Source organism: Lipotes vexillifer, unplaced genomic scaffold (genome assembly GCF_000442215.2).
Source record: "Lipotes vexillifer unplaced genomic scaffold, Lipotes_vexillifer_v1.1 scaffold525, whole genome shotgun sequence".
Lineage (NCBI taxonomy): Eukaryota > Metazoa > Chordata > Mammalia > Artiodactyla > Lipotidae > Lipotes > Lipotes vexillifer.
In genome coordinates, this window is record NW_006786891.1 from 1,064,072 (window position 1) to 1,082,460 (window position 18,389).

At 36.9% G+C, this 18,389-nt stretch overlaps 1 protein-coding gene across 1 annotated transcript in view; it reads left to right on the forward strand.

The window, feature by feature from the left end:
- The window catches only part of EPS15 (epidermal growth factor receptor pathway substrate 15), a 155,621-nt gene that overhangs the window by 63,489 nt on the left and 73,743 nt on the right, over positions 1-18,389 (forward strand). Inside the window, exons 9-12 of the mRNA XM_007459632.1 lie at positions 2,015-2,104; positions 3,060-3,205; positions 4,884-5,040; positions 9,253-9,338. Of these exons, the coding sequence (XP_007459694.1) occupies positions 2,015-2,104; positions 3,060-3,205; positions 4,884-5,040; positions 9,253-9,338 (479 nt within the window). The remainder of the gene's footprint in view (positions 1-2,014; positions 2,105-3,059; positions 3,206-4,883; positions 5,041-9,252; positions 9,339-18,389) is intronic.

The following is an 18,389-nucleotide window of genomic DNA, read 5'->3' on the forward strand; positions in this document are numbered from 1 at the left end:
TAAGCTTAGGTTATTTTTGATGCATTTACCTTGAAATCATCAAAAAGATACATGAAATGCTTCTTAGTTAAGTGTCTGTCTCTAACTGTGCAAATGCATTTGCTAGTACATAGTACATTTCAGTTTAAAAACTAGTTGCTGGCCAGGTTTCAAGCATTGTACATCATTTGATTTAGTTGCTTTTAGTATTTGTTTCAGTGACATGCTTTGATTAGGGTAAAGTACAATATAATAAGAAAACAAAATCATAATTCAACCGTATACTGTTCACTTTTTCTATTTTATTAGGTAGAAAAATTTTTGACTTCAGTTTTGTCAGGAAAATTATTTTCAAGGCAACATGAACTTAGTAATATATTTTTTTAACTTTGAAAAACTGTGTTGTCTGTTGGCAGCAGATGGCTGACATAGCTTTTTTGCTTCAAGTGTCCACTTTTCCAGGAAATGACTCCCATCTGTAGCAAGAGGAATACTGACCTTTAATGTGCATGTTAGTCACTTCTTTTAGCTCATTGCCAAGCTAATAATATTACATATATTGTGAATTTGGTTGAAAGTATGAAATAATATTACATATATTGTGAATTTGGTTGAAAGTAGTTTTCTTTCTGGAGTTTCAAGCTTTTGGAAATAGAAAATTTGTGGGGTTTTTTGTATTTAATAATTAAAAATAATTTTAATAGGTAATACATTCTCGTGGTTCAGAAATCAGTACAATATAAGAAGATATTCAGTGGAAATGTCAGTCCCATCCTTGCCCTCAACTGCTCCATTTACACCTACTCTATATATTCTTATTTATCCTTCCTTTCTTGTTTATCCTCATAGAATTTCTTAATGGAAACAGAAACAGATATGAATAATTATTATCCCCTTACCATAAAGGTTACACACTATTATTATACATACACACTGTTCACAGCTATACTTTTTTCATGTTAACATAGTATCTTGGATATCTTTTCACACAGAGGGCTCCATGATTCTTTTTCTGGTCAGCTTTATTAAGGACTACTTTACATACAATGAACTGCATTCAATTTAACTATATAATTTGATGAGTTTTGACAATTGTATATATCTGTGAAGGTACCACCGTAGTTAAGATACAGAATATTTCCCATGGATTTGCTTTTTCTTGGGCAGGTGGGGGGTTGGTTTGTTTGATAGTATTTCATTGTATGGGTATACCATAGTTTTTTAAACCAGTCTTTGCTGATGAGCACTTGGGTGCTAATACGAACAATTCTATAATTAAAAACCTATTTCATACAGCATTTCCTATGCAGGCAGGTAGAGGATATCTGAGGATAGACTCCCAGATGTCAGATTTCTGAGCCAAAAGGGAAATAAATAATTTGGTAGATGTTGCCAAAGTACCATTCAGTAGTCTTGATACCAGTTTGAGCTCTCACTAGCAATGTACGAGAGTGCCTGTTTGTCCAGTCTAGCTAACAAATTGTGTTATGAAACTTTGGACTTTTGCCATTAGAAGGAAAATGGTATTTTCATATAGTTTTAACTTGCCGTTTTCTTGGGAGTGAAAGTGAGCATATTTTTATAAGTTAAAGGATAGGCCATTTGTGATATATACTTTTCTGTAAGGTATCTGTTAATACTCTTAGCCTATTTTCCTACTGGATTTTGCGGTTTTCTTCTGTTAATATCTAAGTATTCTTTATATATTAGAGAAGTTAATTCTTTCTTTGCAAATATTTTTTTCCCCAGGTTGTTTTCTTTTGATATTACAAGACCTTTACTTGAAGGGTGTGTGTCTGAGTTTTTACTGCTTAGGATATCTTCCTAAAAGTTGCTTAGTTTTGATTTATTTCCTTTTCTCCGTCCTTCCTTTCATCTCTCCCTCTTTTCCTCTTTCTTTCCTTCCCAGCCTAATTTCTTAAAAAAAGGATTTGAGGCAACTTGAAGATGCTTTTTTGTTGAACAATAATCAGTTCGTGGGTGGTTGTTTTTAGATGATTTTAATATATATGACCCTGGTTCATCTGTTTTGAAGGCCATGTTTTTGGTATACTGCGCATTGGAGAAAGAACCTGTGCCAGTGTCCTTGCCTCCAGCCTTGGTGCCACCTTCTAAGAGGAAAACGGTCAGTATATCAGGCTCTGTGCGGTTGATCCCCTCTTCAACATCAGCCAAGGAACCTTACCACTCCTTACCACCTGTAGGCATTTTACCTACCAAAGCACCATTAAGACAGGTATAGATTTATCAGTGTTAAAGGACTATTTTTAAAAAACAAAATGCATGGCATTTAACAGTTGATTGCTTGATGAAGATAGAAGGAGCAATCAAAGGGATCAAAAAGTCAGAGCTCCCTCTGGTTGAACCTATATAATGTGATGTCCTAGAGAAGACATAATCCTCTCCTGCATTTGGCCTTACTTAGGTCATATGGATGTTTCATTGGCTTTGCCTTGATCTACCTGGAATTAAAGTTGGAGAAAGAAGATGCTCCATGTTAATCTGGCATGCTTGCCCTGGCAAAGTTAATAGATGTTTTGTTTGTTTAATCTCTAGTTAACTCTTGATTCTTTGGGATCAAATTTTCCAATTTGGTATTGTTCAAGGCCTTTTTTTTCCTACAACCTCCTTCTTGTTAGGTTGAGTAAAGGAAAATAATGACAGAATATGCAGATCAACCAGTTTGGCTACAGTTAAGAACAGGGAATGAAACTATAAAAAAATGGAGATTTAGAATTATCTGAATCTTTTGTTTATGTAGACTCTCCTAGTTACGCATCTTAATGTGGTCATTCATAAGTCAAGAGTTAACTGTGCTTGAATTTACTCATTACTTAAAGAAAAGTAAAATGGACATCTTTAAGTACAGTCCCTATAGCTAACCTATATTTTTATTCTGTAATTTTCTCTTCATCACAGCATTTCAATTGGGGTGTGATGGAAGTGACACACTGTTGCTATAGATAGTGGGGTAGAATTGCACAGAATTTGTGAAAGTTACTGTCATGGGCTGAAAGAGGGACACTTCAAAGTTTGTTTCATTTTGGTGGAAATACTATATATTTTTTTTTTTCCTGTAGTGGGTTGTATCCCCTGCAGAAAAAGCTAAATATGATGAAATCTTCTTGAAAACTGATAAAGATATGGATGGATTTGTGTCTGGATTGGAAGTCCGTGAAATCTTCCTGAAGACAGGTTTACCTTCTGCCTTACTAGCCCATATTTGGTAAGACTTTATTTAAGTTGAGTTAAAAAACAAATATGGTTTTGTATCAACTCTAGTTTTGTAGATTCTTGTTTTTAGGCATTTGTAAGTAGGACAGTTTTTGTTTAGAATTCTTTGTAGAGAAAAATTTAAGTCTGATGATTTCTTCTGGATAGTGGACAGAAGCTTAAGAATGGGTTACCTATAGTTTTATTGGATTGACAGTGTCAGTTAATGGTTATTAGAATGTTAAAATCCAGCATTGGTTTATATCAGCTAATTAAACTTCAGTTTTTAAGAGAGAATCCAAAATTCTGAAATTTAAACAATATAAAACAAATCCAGAATCTTCAAGGTATACTTATATAATTCTTTCTATAGGATATATGTATACTTTTATACCTTTACGTGGGAACTATACACTTGGTCCTTAAAAAATGACAAACTTTAGTGTCTCTAATGAATTTCACATTAAATGAGATAATATTATGAAAATGCTTTTTATAGTGTTCCTGCTGCCAATCCACCTATTACCGAGGTTAGTTATCATGAGTTTTTCAAGGGGCAGCAAACATCAGAAGTAGAACCATATAGTTGCAAAGAGGAACTTAGAAAAGAACAAAGGACAGCAGATCTGCCTTAAAAGGAACAAGAACCCAAGACTGGGAAAGATTAAATATATGTAGCTAGTGATAGCTGCCACTTTCAAGTGCCTAGGCTAGGTACTATGCTGAATAAATGGCTGCTGTCATGGGCTTGCCATTATGCCCAGACTTTCAAGTGCGTAGGCTAGGCACTATGCTGAATAAATGGCAGCTGTCATGGGTTTGCCATTATGCCCAGACTTTTTATGTACTTTGTCTTTAATTCTCACAGTAACCTTGCAAGATAGGTGTAATTTACACTTTATAGATGAAGAAACTAAGGCTTGGAGAGGTTAAAAAATATGGCCAATGTCACAAGAAGAAATAAGTAGAAAAGCTGGAATTTAAGGTTTCTTTGACACCATATCCCATAGTCTTTTAATCAGGCCACATTGGTTTTCAATGAATCAAACAGATCAGGACTTTAGAAAGCTGACCTTAAAAAAAAAAGGCGGGGGGGAAGCAAATAGAATAAAACATTTGCTGTTTCTCTTCAAGTGATTTTTGTAAAGGTTTCCAGATTGCTGCCTTCCCTCCACACGTGATCTCCATTTGCAGCTGTTATTTTTCTTTGACGGTGATCCTGACATCCTCCTACTTCAAAAGTTGTAGGAAACAAGCCGACATGGCGTATTTTGCTTGTTTTAGAATCATTGTAATGCCACTAACGAACCAAATTTGTTGAAACTTAGGTTTCATTTTTAACATGTTTTAATGTTGAAAATGTTGGGAGTAGAGAATGTTGGAATTCTTTGGCCCACCACAGCTTTTACTCCGTAGTGGTTCTGGAAATTGGTAAGAAAGCACAGAGAAAACCCAAATTAGAGGACCCTGCTCAGCACCAAGGTGAACAGTCTCTTTTTCTTACCATTTTAGCCAATATCTCTCTTCTAACATTTTAGTGAGTTTTTGGCTAGCCATAAGTTGGTATGACTTTATTTTTTAAATTCAACTGGTGATTATTTCAAAGCTACATAGTCATATTAATTTTCCCCTGGATTTTTAGAATGGTAATTGTGACATTTACATACTGTTCATTTTGTTTATTTGTACAGGGCATTATGTGACACAAAGGACTGTGGGAAGCTTTCAAAAGATCAGTTTGCCTTGGCTTTTCACTTAATCAATCAAAAGTTAATAAAGGGCATCGATCCTCCTCACATTCTTACTCCTGAGATGATTCCACCATCAGATAGGGCCACTTTACAAAAGGTAAGACAACTTAAAAGAAAACCTTAATGCATTAACAGAAAAGAACAAATGCTATGCCAGGTGACAGAATCGATTTGTATGGAATAGTGGAGAAAATGTATCTGGCTAGAAACAAAGCAGTATACTGTTTGCGGTTTAATTTGTGCCTATAAGTATGTTGGAATACCTTGTATGATATCCTTGGGCTACAGCTCATTTATCCTACCATTCATTACACATATGACAACCATACTTTCCAGTCTTAAAACTGGAAAACGTGGTCTTGTTTTTCTCCCGTGGATATGTGAATTAATTTTTATGAATAGAGTGTAAATTTTAAATGAAACTTATAAGAATTAAATTACTGCATTTCATTTGATAATTCACTCTTGGAGAAAACAATACAGATTTGAAAACAAAATCTAGGAGATTATGATTGCTTGTTGTCAATTTTACATTAAAAAAAAGAAAAGAAAAACTTGTTGAGGAAAAGTCTGTGTGGTTTTTGCCATATAGATGACCCTCTATTCCTGAGCTTACAACCGAATTTCATATCTGAACAGCTAGAAACAGGTTTTAGCTACTTTTGGTTCTGGCCAACAGTGGGAATTTTCAAAACTACATGTTTCAGTAATGCTGTACCTTGATTTTTCTCTTCTCATCTAGAAACCCTTACTAATATTGTGGTTTATAATATCTTGGCCTTATAATAGAGCTTTAAAAGGACTTGCATGCTCTAGTGGCTGTTTGCCCTCCACACTTTGTGTCTTTAAGTATCTTGTGACCTACAAAGTAACCATGGATGTGGTGATTCTTCAGAGTTACCTATATAGGAGTTGTCACATATTTGGTATCAGGAGAGTTCTCTTTAAAATGTTAGTAGAATGTCTTGCATTAATTTTGTCACATAGGTTAAAAAATCCCATTTTAACAAATCTAGTAACAGTCAAAATTGGATTTTTTTCCTAAGTCAACTAAATGGAAATTTATAGCCACTAAATATAGAAGTTACGTATAAGAGTTTTTATTCTTATTTTCACATTAAGTAACTACTTGATTTTATCTGCTTTGTGAGTGTTTTGGGGGGGAGCATTTTGTGAATTTCTGAGATTTCTTTTGATGTAGAACATGGGTTCCCTAAGTTGTAGAGAAGGCTAAAAGTGATGCCACCCAGAAAGATAAAGGTTACAAATTTGTATTTATGCCCCCTGCTCTAACTGTATCTCAGTTATGGAACACTGTGTTGTTTCATCTTCTTTCACCTATGTAGACTGCTTTTTTTCCTTGCTGCCTTCATTTTATACCCACAGAGTCTCCCACCAACACAAAATACACATACAGCAGAATTTTCTGAAGCAAATTGTTTGTTCATTGAAGTCTTTGTAACATTAGTAGGCACTTCGAGTTGCATCTGCTATACAGAATTTTCAGTTAAGTAGATTTACTGAAGTCCATTCACTAGAGCATAGATACTTTTGTCCATGTCAGATATCAGTATTATTCATTAAAATGGGATTTTATCACTGTTGTCTTATCTATACCCAAAAATTTTAACCTTAAAAATTAAAATTTGCATTTGTTTTGTCTTTCAAATAATCTCTTTTCTCTTTATAATCTAATTTTTTTAGGACTGCATTTTTTTGCAGCTTTGACTAATCCTTTTTTGAATGTTGCTTTCCTTTCTGTGTTTTTTCTAGTTTGGACTATTTTTTCCATTCTGCAGCACTCTGCTTTTCGCCTTTCTTGTACTGTCAGTTTCTTAACTCTACTCTCTCAAGGTTAGAGCTTTACTTTATGCCTTTTTTAGCATTACGGTTTTTGGTTTACAAGATAACATTTTGAAATTAGAGGTTGTTTATGCCTCAAAGTTAATGCAGAGAAAATACCTAAACAGCATGCTTTTGTCACATGTCTGTCACTTGGTCCTTGTGTGCATTTTAACTTGCCTTCCCGAAGCTCTCTGATCCACTTAAAATCACCAAAGTGGAATTTTTGTGTAATACACAAAACAGGGTGAGAGAAAATATTTTGCAAGAAGGGGACATGGTACATTTTTCTTCATATGCCCTTCTTATACTTTATATACTGTTAGCCGAACTTTTTCTGTGCTTCCTGATTGCATGTTATTTTATTGCTCTAGAACAGGAGTTTAATTTTTGTGTCAGCAATTGAGAGTGACACAAGTACACTTATCAGTACCAACTAAGTACACTAATCTTCATTCTGGAGTCATCTATGGTATTACCTTATAACTTGTTTGAAGTTAAACTTATTTGTCTCACTCTTCTTATTTGATGATATTTTTAATAGTGAAAGACTGTCAAATGTGAGTCACTTTTTTTGAGTTAGAGTGACAGAACAGGTATGGGAGTCCTGAGTTTCTTGGTTTGCTTGCACCTCTGATGGCAAATTTCTCAGTAGCACTTATGTGATGTAAGTTACTCTTGGTGATAAAAGTGAGACTAAGTGCTAATTTTTCATTTTGTTCGCCTTTCAAATTGTCTGGCCAGGCTTAATTAGCTCATAAGTCAAGTTTGGGCAGAGTTAAAATCCTAGTAAATACTCGTCACATTCAGAAACCCACTTTAAAATTTCTGACTTTTTAGAATGATAAGGGTCTATGTGTCAGTGAAACATAGTAAGAGGCATATTTGGTACAAATCTGTAATTAATATAAAATTGAGAATAGCGTTAATTGAGTCCTAACGGATGAATTTTGGTATTGATAGTCAAAACAAAACAAAACAAAACATATGAGGACGGTTATGCAGTATAGCATAAAGAAATATAGAAGGAGTTATTTTTCACATTTTATTGATGTACCTGTTTATCAAGTTGGCTTTTAGGGTAATGGTTTCATTTACCTAAATGATCTTAATATGCAGGTGCCAAGGGACATAATGTGAAATAGCACTTGAATTTGATTAGAAGTCTCCTGATCAATATCGCCTATTAGCTAGCTGGGTTCAACTTTAAGCAAGTCATTTAATATGTTTCTTTAGCTCTAAAATGGGGTTAATGATAATATCTGCCCTACCTACAGACCAGTTTTCAGATTAGTACTTAGTAAATTTGTAAACCATTACATAAATGTGAGCAGATAGGATACTGTGAACTTTTAGGTTTCTTCTTCTGTTGTGCAAGTTGGTGACATACCTTAAGTTCACAGCAACATAAGTATAATACTAAGTTTTATGTTCTGCTAATAAGGTCCTCAATATATCTTAGTTTTACATGTTTAGGCCTCAGTTTTAACATTTCCTCATGATGATCATCCTGTTATTTGTCAGTTTGGTTGTAGCATTGGGTGTAGGTCAAGTGTTTGAAGGAGCAGTTGTCTTTTTGCCTTGACTTCAGCCAGCTATATAAGGCATCAAAAATGGTTCACAAAGGGGACTGAGCCAGGGTGAAAGCAAGTCATTGGGAGCCTTTCCAACTTTCAAGAGCATATTCTATTGAGGAAGTTAAGTATAATAATAGCTTACATTTATAAAATATCATAAAGTTTGTAGAGTGACTTCATATGCAATATTTATTTAATTTTTAAAGTGGGCAGGGCAGAGATTATTCCCCTGTTTTGCAGTGAAGATCATGCAGCTAGTAAAACAGCAGAGCCCAGAATAAACACAGCTAGGTTTTCTAAATACAAATACCATTCAGAGACTAATTTTGATACCTCCATTATTGAAAGAAAACCATAGGTAAAGGATGTCATATAAGACAGTTTCATGTATGGTGATATTAATATTTACTATGGAACATGCAGAGCAGTTAGTTTTACTTTAAATAGACACTGAAAGTATTTAATAAAATACTTTGTTGAATTAAATAAAATCAACCACCATTTATTTAATACAAATACAAATAAATCACAATTCACCTCCCCAAGAAATTTATGCTTCAGTGGAGGAATTAGTTTATAAATCTGATATCTGCTTTACTGCAACATTCTAGACAGGCTAAGATCACACGACAAAGACATTGGGATCTCAAGTGGTGGTATATATTACAGAACAACAGCTTTTAGAGAGTTTAAGGGAAAATGTCTTAGTATATAACTGCCTATATGTGTGTGTGTGTAAAATTGCACTAGATAGGGTTTTCTTAAGTGAATTAAAAGTGTTAGTAATACCATAAAATATGTATCCATATAGTGCTTTTAAACATTTTTAATGCTTTGCCGCATGGAATTTTATAGTAATAATGTTATAATTGTGAACTCTTTGTTTTTAGAACATCATAGGATCAAGTCCTGTCGCAGATTTCTCTGCTATTAAGGAGCTAGATACCCTTAACAATGAAATAGTTGACCTACAGAGGTATGTAAAGTAAAATTATACCTGATTATATAAATACGTCCACACACTCTTTTCTGTTTCTAATGTATATCTTGGGTACGTACTACTTTATTTGGTTAAGTACTATGGTTCTTAAAATGGGAATCGGTGTACCTTATTAAATCTAAGGCAAATAGAAAGCCCAGAGATAAACCCATGCATATATGGTCACCTAATTTATGACACAGGAAGCAAGAACATACAATGGAGAAAAGAGAGCCTCTTCAGTAAATGGTGCTGGGAAAACTGGACAGCTACATGTAAAAGAATGAAATTAGAACACTACCTAACACCATACACAAAAATAAACTCCAAATGGATTAAAGACCTAAATGTAAGACCAGACACTATAAAACTCATAGAGGAAAACATAGGAAAAACTCTCTGACATAAACCACAGCAAGATCTTTTTTGACCCACTTCTTAATGAAAATAAGAACAAAAATAAACAAATGGGACCTAATGAAACTTAAAAGCTTTTGCACTGCAAAGGAAACCATAAACAAGATGAAAAGACAACGCTCAGAATGGGAGAAAATATTTGCAAACGAAGCAGCAGACAAAGGATTAATTTCTGATATATACAAACAGCTCATGGAGCTCAATATCAAAGAAACAAACAATACAATTAAAAAATGGGCAGAAGACCTAAATAGGCATTTCACCGAAGAAGACATACAGATGGCCAAGAGGCACATGCAAAGATGCTCAGCATCACTAATTATTAGAGAAATGCACATAAAAACTACAATGAGGTATCACCTCACACTAGTCAGAATGGCCATTATCAAAAAATCTAGAAATAAATGCTGGGAAGGGTGTGGAGAAAAGGGAACCCTCCTGCACTATTGGTAGGAATGTAAATTGATACAACCACTATGGAGAACAGTACAGAGGTTCCTTAAAAAACTAAAAATAGAATACCATATGACCCAGCAATCCCACTACTGGGCATATACCCTGAGAAAACCATAATTCAGAAAGAGACATGTACCACAATGTTTACTGCAGCACAGTTTACAATAGCCAGGACATGGAAACAACCTAAATGTCCAATGACAGATGAATGGATAAAGAAGATGTGGCACATGTATACAATGGAATATTACTCAGCCATAAAACGGAACAAAATTGAGTTATTTGTAGGGAGGTGGATGGACCTAGAGTCTGTCATACAAAGTGAAGTAAGTCAGAAAGAGAAAAACAAATACTGTATGCTAACACATATGGAATCTAAAAAAAAAAAAAAGCCTAATCTCAGGACTGCTTGATTTGGAGTTGGATTTTCTTTTTTATACTCACATACTGTGTAGAAACAGGCTTGAATACAATTAGATTTGAATCTAAATACAGCAGGCCCTGTTGGTATTTCCGAATTCCCTTGTTCCCTAGAAACTTTTTATAGTAATACTCATTGTAAAAATGACCTCCTAAAATTACTTTTTAAAAAGTGAGACCATTTTTCCATCTACAGGGCATTGGATTTAAATATCATTTTACTTACACAAACATTTTTTTTTTTAACCTTCACAACACTTTAAAGCAGATAATGGCTGATACTTTATTTTGTTGATGATATTGAGACATAAGGGGATTAAATGATTTAGCTGGGTTATATGGCAAGAACTTGGGAAAGATCTTTCCTCATCCATGAGACTACATTGAGATTATTGTAGAGAAACTTAATTATGATTTTTTTTCAGTTCCAAGAAAGAACTCAACCCAGACTAAGTGAGAGTGAATTTATTTACTTGTGAAACTAAGACCTCCTAGAACTAGGGATGGCTTAAAGCATAGCTTCATTCTGGGGCTCAAATGATACAATCAGTTCTCTTGCTCTCTCCATTTCTTGTTTCCACTTCCACTGCATGGTTCCATTCTCAGATAGGCTTTCCTGTTATGTTGTCAAGGGGGTTATTGCACATCTGAGTCTCATGTACCTATTATTTCAGATCTAGTGGAGTTACTCTCTTTTGGCAGTTCCTGAACAAATCCTAAAATTCAATCTGATTGGACTGGTTTAGGGTCCTACCTACTGAAACAGTCAGTGGCCAAGGTTGTATTGTTTGCTGATTTGTTGTGAGCTCTGTCCTGGGCTGCAGGGTCGGGGTGGGGGGGGCAGCTAGTTTGCCACCGAGACCACATGGAGGAGGGGGTATCCCCATATGAAAATTCTGCCAGGAGGAATGAATTCTGAGAGTAAATGTCTATAGAAAGCAGTATAGCTTCAAATCCACAGTAATTTCAGTGATCGTCCTTAGTATCATCTGCCAATTTGAACAGTATGTCTTGACATTCTGTAACCTTAGTCTGGGCACCTTTTTAAACGGGATTGTTTAGTTTTGACTTATCTGCCTTCTACTGAATTCTATCAAAGTCTATTTCCAGCTCAAAAATTGGCCTTTGCCTATTACATAAAGCTTTTAGTATTGGAATCAAAAAACAAACAAACGAAAACAAACGCTTGGAGATTACATAATCCAATTTCTTTTTTACTTATGGGGGAAAATAATCAAAGTCATACATCAGGTCAGCAAAAGTGCTGGCTGGCACCCAAACCTGGTTGTATAGTTCTAGTTCTACATTTTTTTCTATTATATAAGACAGCTTTTCATTAAGATTTAGAACATTTTTATTTTGGTTTGAAAAAAAAGTAAACATTTGATTACTCAGTCTATAATGGTGTATAGACTTCATTTCATATGGTCTATGAGCGGTCCATTAGCATTTTTGCTTGCCTTATGAGAAATGTGCATTTAATAGTAGCTAGATTTGGGGCTTCCCTGGTGGCGCAGTGGTTGAGAATCTGCCTGCCAATGCAGGGGACACGGGTTCGAGCCCTGGTCTGGGAGGATCCCACATGTCCCGGATCAACTAGGCCCGTGAGCCACAACTACTGAGCCTGTGCTCACACAGAGTGCACTGGAGCCTGTGCTCCACAACAAGAGAGGCCGCGATAATGAGAGGCCCGCGCACCGCGATGAAGAGTGGCCCCTGCTCGCCGCAACTAGAGAAAAGCCCTCGCACAGAAACAAAGACCTAACACAGCCAAAAATAAATAAATTAATTAATTAATTAAAAAAAATAGTATCTAGATTTGAAAATACTTGTCATCTGTGCCTCTCAAGCCTATGAAAATAGATGCATACCCCAGTATTCTAGGGCTTGCTTGATTTCAACAGTAGTTACATTACTTATGAAATGTTTTTGTAATGAGTTTTAATAGGAAGTAGAGCATCGTACATAAAATGTTCTTGCTGATACAAACACTTGTAATACAGTAAGTCCCCTACATACGAACCTTCAAGTTGTGAACACATGTTCACATGTCCAGTTGCATAAGTTAGTTCACGTGTCTGGCGTACATTGACACGTGTGTGCATCCTCTACAAGTGGTTGTGCTTTTGTGTACTTTACAGTACTTACAGAGTACAGTAGTACAGTATCTTTATTTCAAGCCCAGGATGTCTGGAAGCAAGTGTAAAAGCAGCAGTGATGTAGCTGGTACTGCCAACAGCCCCTGTATTCCAGCTGTTGTACTGTACTACTGTACTTTTCAAGGTACTGTACTGCAAGATTAAAAATGTTTTTTTTATTTTTCGTGTTTTTTTTGTTTTTTATGTATTATTTGTGTGAAAAGTATTATAAACTTGTTACAGTACAGTACTATATAACCGATTGTGTTACTTGGGTACCTAGGCTAACTTTGTTGGTCTTATGAGCAAATTGGACTTAATGTATGTGCTCTCGGAATGGAACTTGTTCGTATGTTAGGGACTTACTGTATTAGTTACATTTTGATAAACTGAGCTTTCACTAACTTCTAGTTACCATAATGTTAAGTTGTACTAGTGGCAGTCTTATATAGTGAATTAGCTAAACACATTAAAAAAAAAATCTAACATTTTGTGACTGTCTTATTAAGAAAATCATAGTGCTTCAAAACCTTATTAAGTTTTAAATTGTAGTCACATTTTATAAATGTGTAATACGTTTATACTTGACACTTGTGAAAATATTTTCCCTAGGCTTTTATTTTAGGTCAAATCTACAGTGTAGGAAAACTTCCATCATCTGTCAACTTCAGTAATGTCATTATAAGGCTCATCTACCCATGCTAAAATTATGGTTGTTAAAATTCAGTTTTGTAAATGGTTGTATTAAGTCACTACCACCAAGTCTTTAACACATTGCATTATAAACCTTGGCTTTTGTTACTGTGAATGACTATTTTTTCTGTGCAATGGTATTACTCTTTAGCCTTTAAATCTTTTATTAATATATCAGGCAGTGACGTGTGTAACTACAAAATAGGAAAAAAGAATTTAAACAGATTTTATTTGTGGCTTTTACTAAATTGTCATCTGACAGAAGATTAGCTCCTTCTTATTTGTTTGGTTTTCAGATGAAGGTATTTAATTTTAGTCCAGGGATCAAACCTGCAAATAAACGATGTACATAATATGGTACTGTAATGAGAATGTAATGAATATGGTGCTTTACAAGATTTGCTTATTCCCCCTCAGTGATGGTTATAATACATACTCATAAAAATTTGGAAAACACGGAAAAGCATAATGAAGAAAGGAATGTTTATTTTATTTAATTTACGTATTTACTTTTGGCTGCGTTGGGTCTTCGTTGCTGCACGTGGGCTTTCTCTAGCTGTGGCAAGCAGGAGCTACTCTTTGTTGTGGTGTGTGGGCTCTAAGCTCACAGGCTTCAGTAGCTGTGACATGCAGGCTTAGTAGTTGTGGCTCACGGGCTCTAGAGCACAGGCTCAGTAGTTGTGGTGCACGGGCTTAATTGCTCTGTGGCATGTGGGCTTTTCCCAGACCAGGGCTTGAACCCGTGTCCCCTGCATTGGCAGGTGGATTCTTAACCACTCTGCCACCAGGGAAGCCCCAGGAATGTTTCTTAGAATAATGATTTGTTCTGAGCGTTGAAAATCAATGGAGATATAAAAAACTATATATAACCTCAAGAGTTGGTTGGGTAGAGAATGTTCTTTGTTATCAGTCAGAAAATGAGATGTTTTCTTCCCTAGTTCACCAAATTGTTTCTAGTTGAAAATATAGGACATTGGGAGCTTGAGGCAGGATGACTTTCTGTCATTTGTTTCTTTAAATTTTTTATATGATTCCTTCAACATTTGTTATATAGGGATTTAATTATATAGATCAGATTAAATTAGTATAGTATTTTTAACTTAAGGGAAAGCAATGGTTTTAAAATAATCTTATCAAATACCTGGATCTCTCACCTGAGCTGAACACCTATATTTTTCGTTGCCCAACTAGTGTTTTCATCTGAATGTTCAGTAGGACCTGACTTCCTAATTTTCCCCTGACCACTATCCTTGTCTCTTTTATTTCCCTTTCTCAGTGACATCACCATTTATTGTCACTCAAGCTAGAAACCTGAGATTTTTCTTCTCATTTTTATTCTTCTGTTTTTGAGATGTTTCTTGAAATCATTCCTACCTCTTCATCTCCTTTGCCTGATCAACTCCTCATCCTTCAGATCTCACCTTAGATGTTATTTCCTCTGGAAGCCTTCCCCTTCCCAACTCGCATACCTATCAAATCTTATTTAAGAGCCTATCTTACATAGTTTTTAAAATTTACCATTGTTATAGCATAATTGTCTGTTTTATTTGGATATCTCACTAGACTATGTACTTCTTAATCATAGGGACTATTTGCTTGCTCACTGTTAATCCCTACTGCTTAGCTTATGTAATAGATACAATATATATAGCTTACATAATAGATATATAGAGAAAATAATTTGTTCAGTGTTGTTGAAATCTGTCCTGTCCTTTCTGCTTTTTCTGTCTAGTTTTAGCCCTTACCTCAGTTCACTTTTCTGAGTATGGCGTAAAATCTCTTCCTTCACGGTGCTTTCTTGGCATCCTGACCATTCTTCTGTCTTAGCTACTTCCCACAATAAAGTAGGATCATCTCCCACTTTGATACTATAAAGCAGCAGTCCCCAGCCTTTTTGGCACCAGGGACCGGTTTTGTGGAAGACAGTTTTTCCACGGACCCAGGGTGGGGGGTTAGGAGGGATGGTTTTGGAATGATTTAAGTGCATTACATTTATTGTGTACTTTATATCTATTATTATTACATTATAATATACAAGGAAATAATTATACAACTCAACATAATGCAGAATCAGTGGGATCCCTGAGCTTGTTTTCCTGCAACTAGATGGTCCCATCTGGGGGTGACGGGAGACAGTGACACCCGACGTGTGTTGCTTATGTCCAGTCTACTCCGTAATCTCGTTTTGGCTGCTGTCACTGCAGAAAACCCTGCTTCACAAAGATAGGGTGTTGGAAATGGAAGCAGCCTTTTCAGTGCTTTTTGTGGCAATCTCAGGATATTCCGCCTTAGCTTTCATCCAGAACATATGGAGATTTGAAGTTGTCTCAAACATACTTTTAAGGCTACCATCATTTGCGATCTCAACCACTTGATCCTCTTCTAGCATGGACAAAGTCGATTCACCTGGCTTATTCACAAGTGGGTCGCAGATCCATTCCTTCCCAGTTTGGGGGTCTTTTGTGGTTGGGAAGTAATGCTCAAAGTCTTTTGAAAGCTGAGATAGGTGATCATGCACCAGCTGGGAGAAAGAAGGCCCTGGCTCAGTCTCTTTCAAAATCTTTGCCAATATTTGAAACGTGTCAAATTCCCAGTGTTCACTCGTCGCCCCCATAATTCAAGTTTGGCTTTGAATGTAGCCTCTTTTTCTGCCAACTTGAACACAGTTGTCGTTCTCCCCTGAAGTGACAGATTGAGTTTGTTGAGCAGGTTGAGTATGTCACACAAGTAAGCAAGTTTTGTGACCCATTCTGTGGCACTGAAATGTGCTTCCAGTGGTGACTGTTTTTCTAAAAGAAATCTCTGGAGCAGCTCTCTTAACTCAAAACCTCTGGCCAGTGATCTGCCTTTAGAAAGCCATCTCACTTCTATGTATAAGGGAAGACGTGTGTGCTCTGCGTCCATCTCCTTGCAAAGCTGTGCGAACAAACGTGAGTTAAGGGCGTGTACTTTACTTTGGTTGATAATTTTAATGATATCCTGCAAAACACTGTTAAGCTCAGGTGACAATTTTCCGCTACCCAGTGTTTCTCTGTGGATGACAGAGTGCGTAGACTCACATTCAGAAACGACCTCTTTGACCCGAGTAGTGAAACTAGAAGGCCGTCCAGTCATGGCAGCTGCTCCGCTCATGCATATACTGACACAAAATGACCCATTCAGTTTCCCTGATACGTAATCATTCAAAGACTTGAATAGTTCTGTAGCTGTGGTGTTGGTTGGCAACAAAAGTGTACATAACGTATCCTCATGTGCATCCTCCTGAAAAGTATATCACACAAAAACAAGCATTGTTGCCTTGTTGTCAACATTGGTAGACTCGTCAATCTGGATTGTGTACCACTGTGACTCATTAATCCTCTCTAACAATTGTGCCTTAATATCCTCTGCTATTTCATCAGTTTGTCTAGTTAGGGTGCTAGCTGAAAGAGGAACACGTGCCACCTTTTGAACTGCAGCCTCTCCAAAAAGTTCATGACAAATGTCCTTAGCAGCAGGCAGGATCAACTCTTCACCAATAGTAAAGGGCTTCTTAGCTTTAGCAATGCAGTTAGCCACTAAGAACGATGCCTTCAGTGCAGACACATTTGATGAAGTGGTGGCCTTCAATAATTGCTTCTGTTTTTTGTGTTCACATTTTTTCCTTTTGAAAAACTCCAAAGGCTTGTTTTTAATGCAGGGTGCTTGTTCTCCATGTGGCAAAGCAGTTTTGAAGGTTTCATGGCTGTGTTGGATAACCGGTTGCCACATATTATACAAAGTGGGCTTGGAGAATGTCAATCACCTGTTGCAGTGAACCCGTAATTTAAGTAGGATTCTTGGTGTTTTCTTTTTGTTGGTGGTCTTAGAGTTTTCTGCTGTTTCATCATTGGGCCTTTCCCCCTTTTCAAAGAAGCTCTCTAGTGACATTTGTTTTTTACTCATTTTGGCTAGGGTTAGCTTGTGGGCTTACCACAACTGTGACCGAGACAAATGTGCAGTGCGGGAAAGAGGTGCAGATGGAAGTGGTAAATAAAATAATGGGCAGGCCACGCGCAGACTAAAATCAGTGTCAGATTCTGACTTAAAGCCTGCTACCACATGCAGCTGAATTGTCAGTTCCCACTCACTGATAGGGTTTTTTGTTGTTGTTGTTGTTGTTTTGTGGTATGCGGGCTTCTCACTGTTGTGGCCTCTCCCGTTGCGGAGCACAGGCTCCGGACGCACAAGCTCAGCGGCCATGGCTCACGGGCCCAGCTGCTCCGCGGCATATGGGACCTTCCTGGACTGGGGCACGAACCCGCGTCCCCTGCATCGGCAGGTGGACTCTCAACCACTGCGCCACCAGGGAAGCCCCACTGATAGGGTTTTGATATGAGTCTGCAAACGATTTATTATGGTCTCTGTGCAGTCAAACCCTCTGCTAATGATAATCTGTGTTTGCAGCCGCTCCCCAGTGCTAGCATCAGCACCTCAGCTCCACCTCAGATCATCAGGCATTAGATTCTCATAAGGAGCGTGCAACCTAGATCCTTCACATGCGCAGTTCACAGTAGGGTTTGCGCTCCTATGAGAACCTAATGCAGCCGCTGATCTGACAGGGGGCGGAGCTCAGGCGGTAATGCAAGCGATGGGGAGCAGCTGGAAATACAGATGAAGCTTCACTGGCTTGCCTGCTGCTTACCTCCTGCTGTGCAGCCTGTTTCCTAACAGGCTACAGACCAGTACCAGTCTGTGGCCTGGGGGTTGGGGACCCTTGCTGCGAAGCTCCTAGAACAGATACCATGAGTTTGCTCTTGTACTCTCTCTGTGTTCAGCATAGTGCTCTGATCGACCATTTCAGTTTCATTCCTCCTCTCTAGCCATATGGTGGGTGGGCTTATTACCTCTCAGCTCAACGTGCCACCAGTTTTTATTCTTCTGTGCCTCTGATCCTACTCTTTCC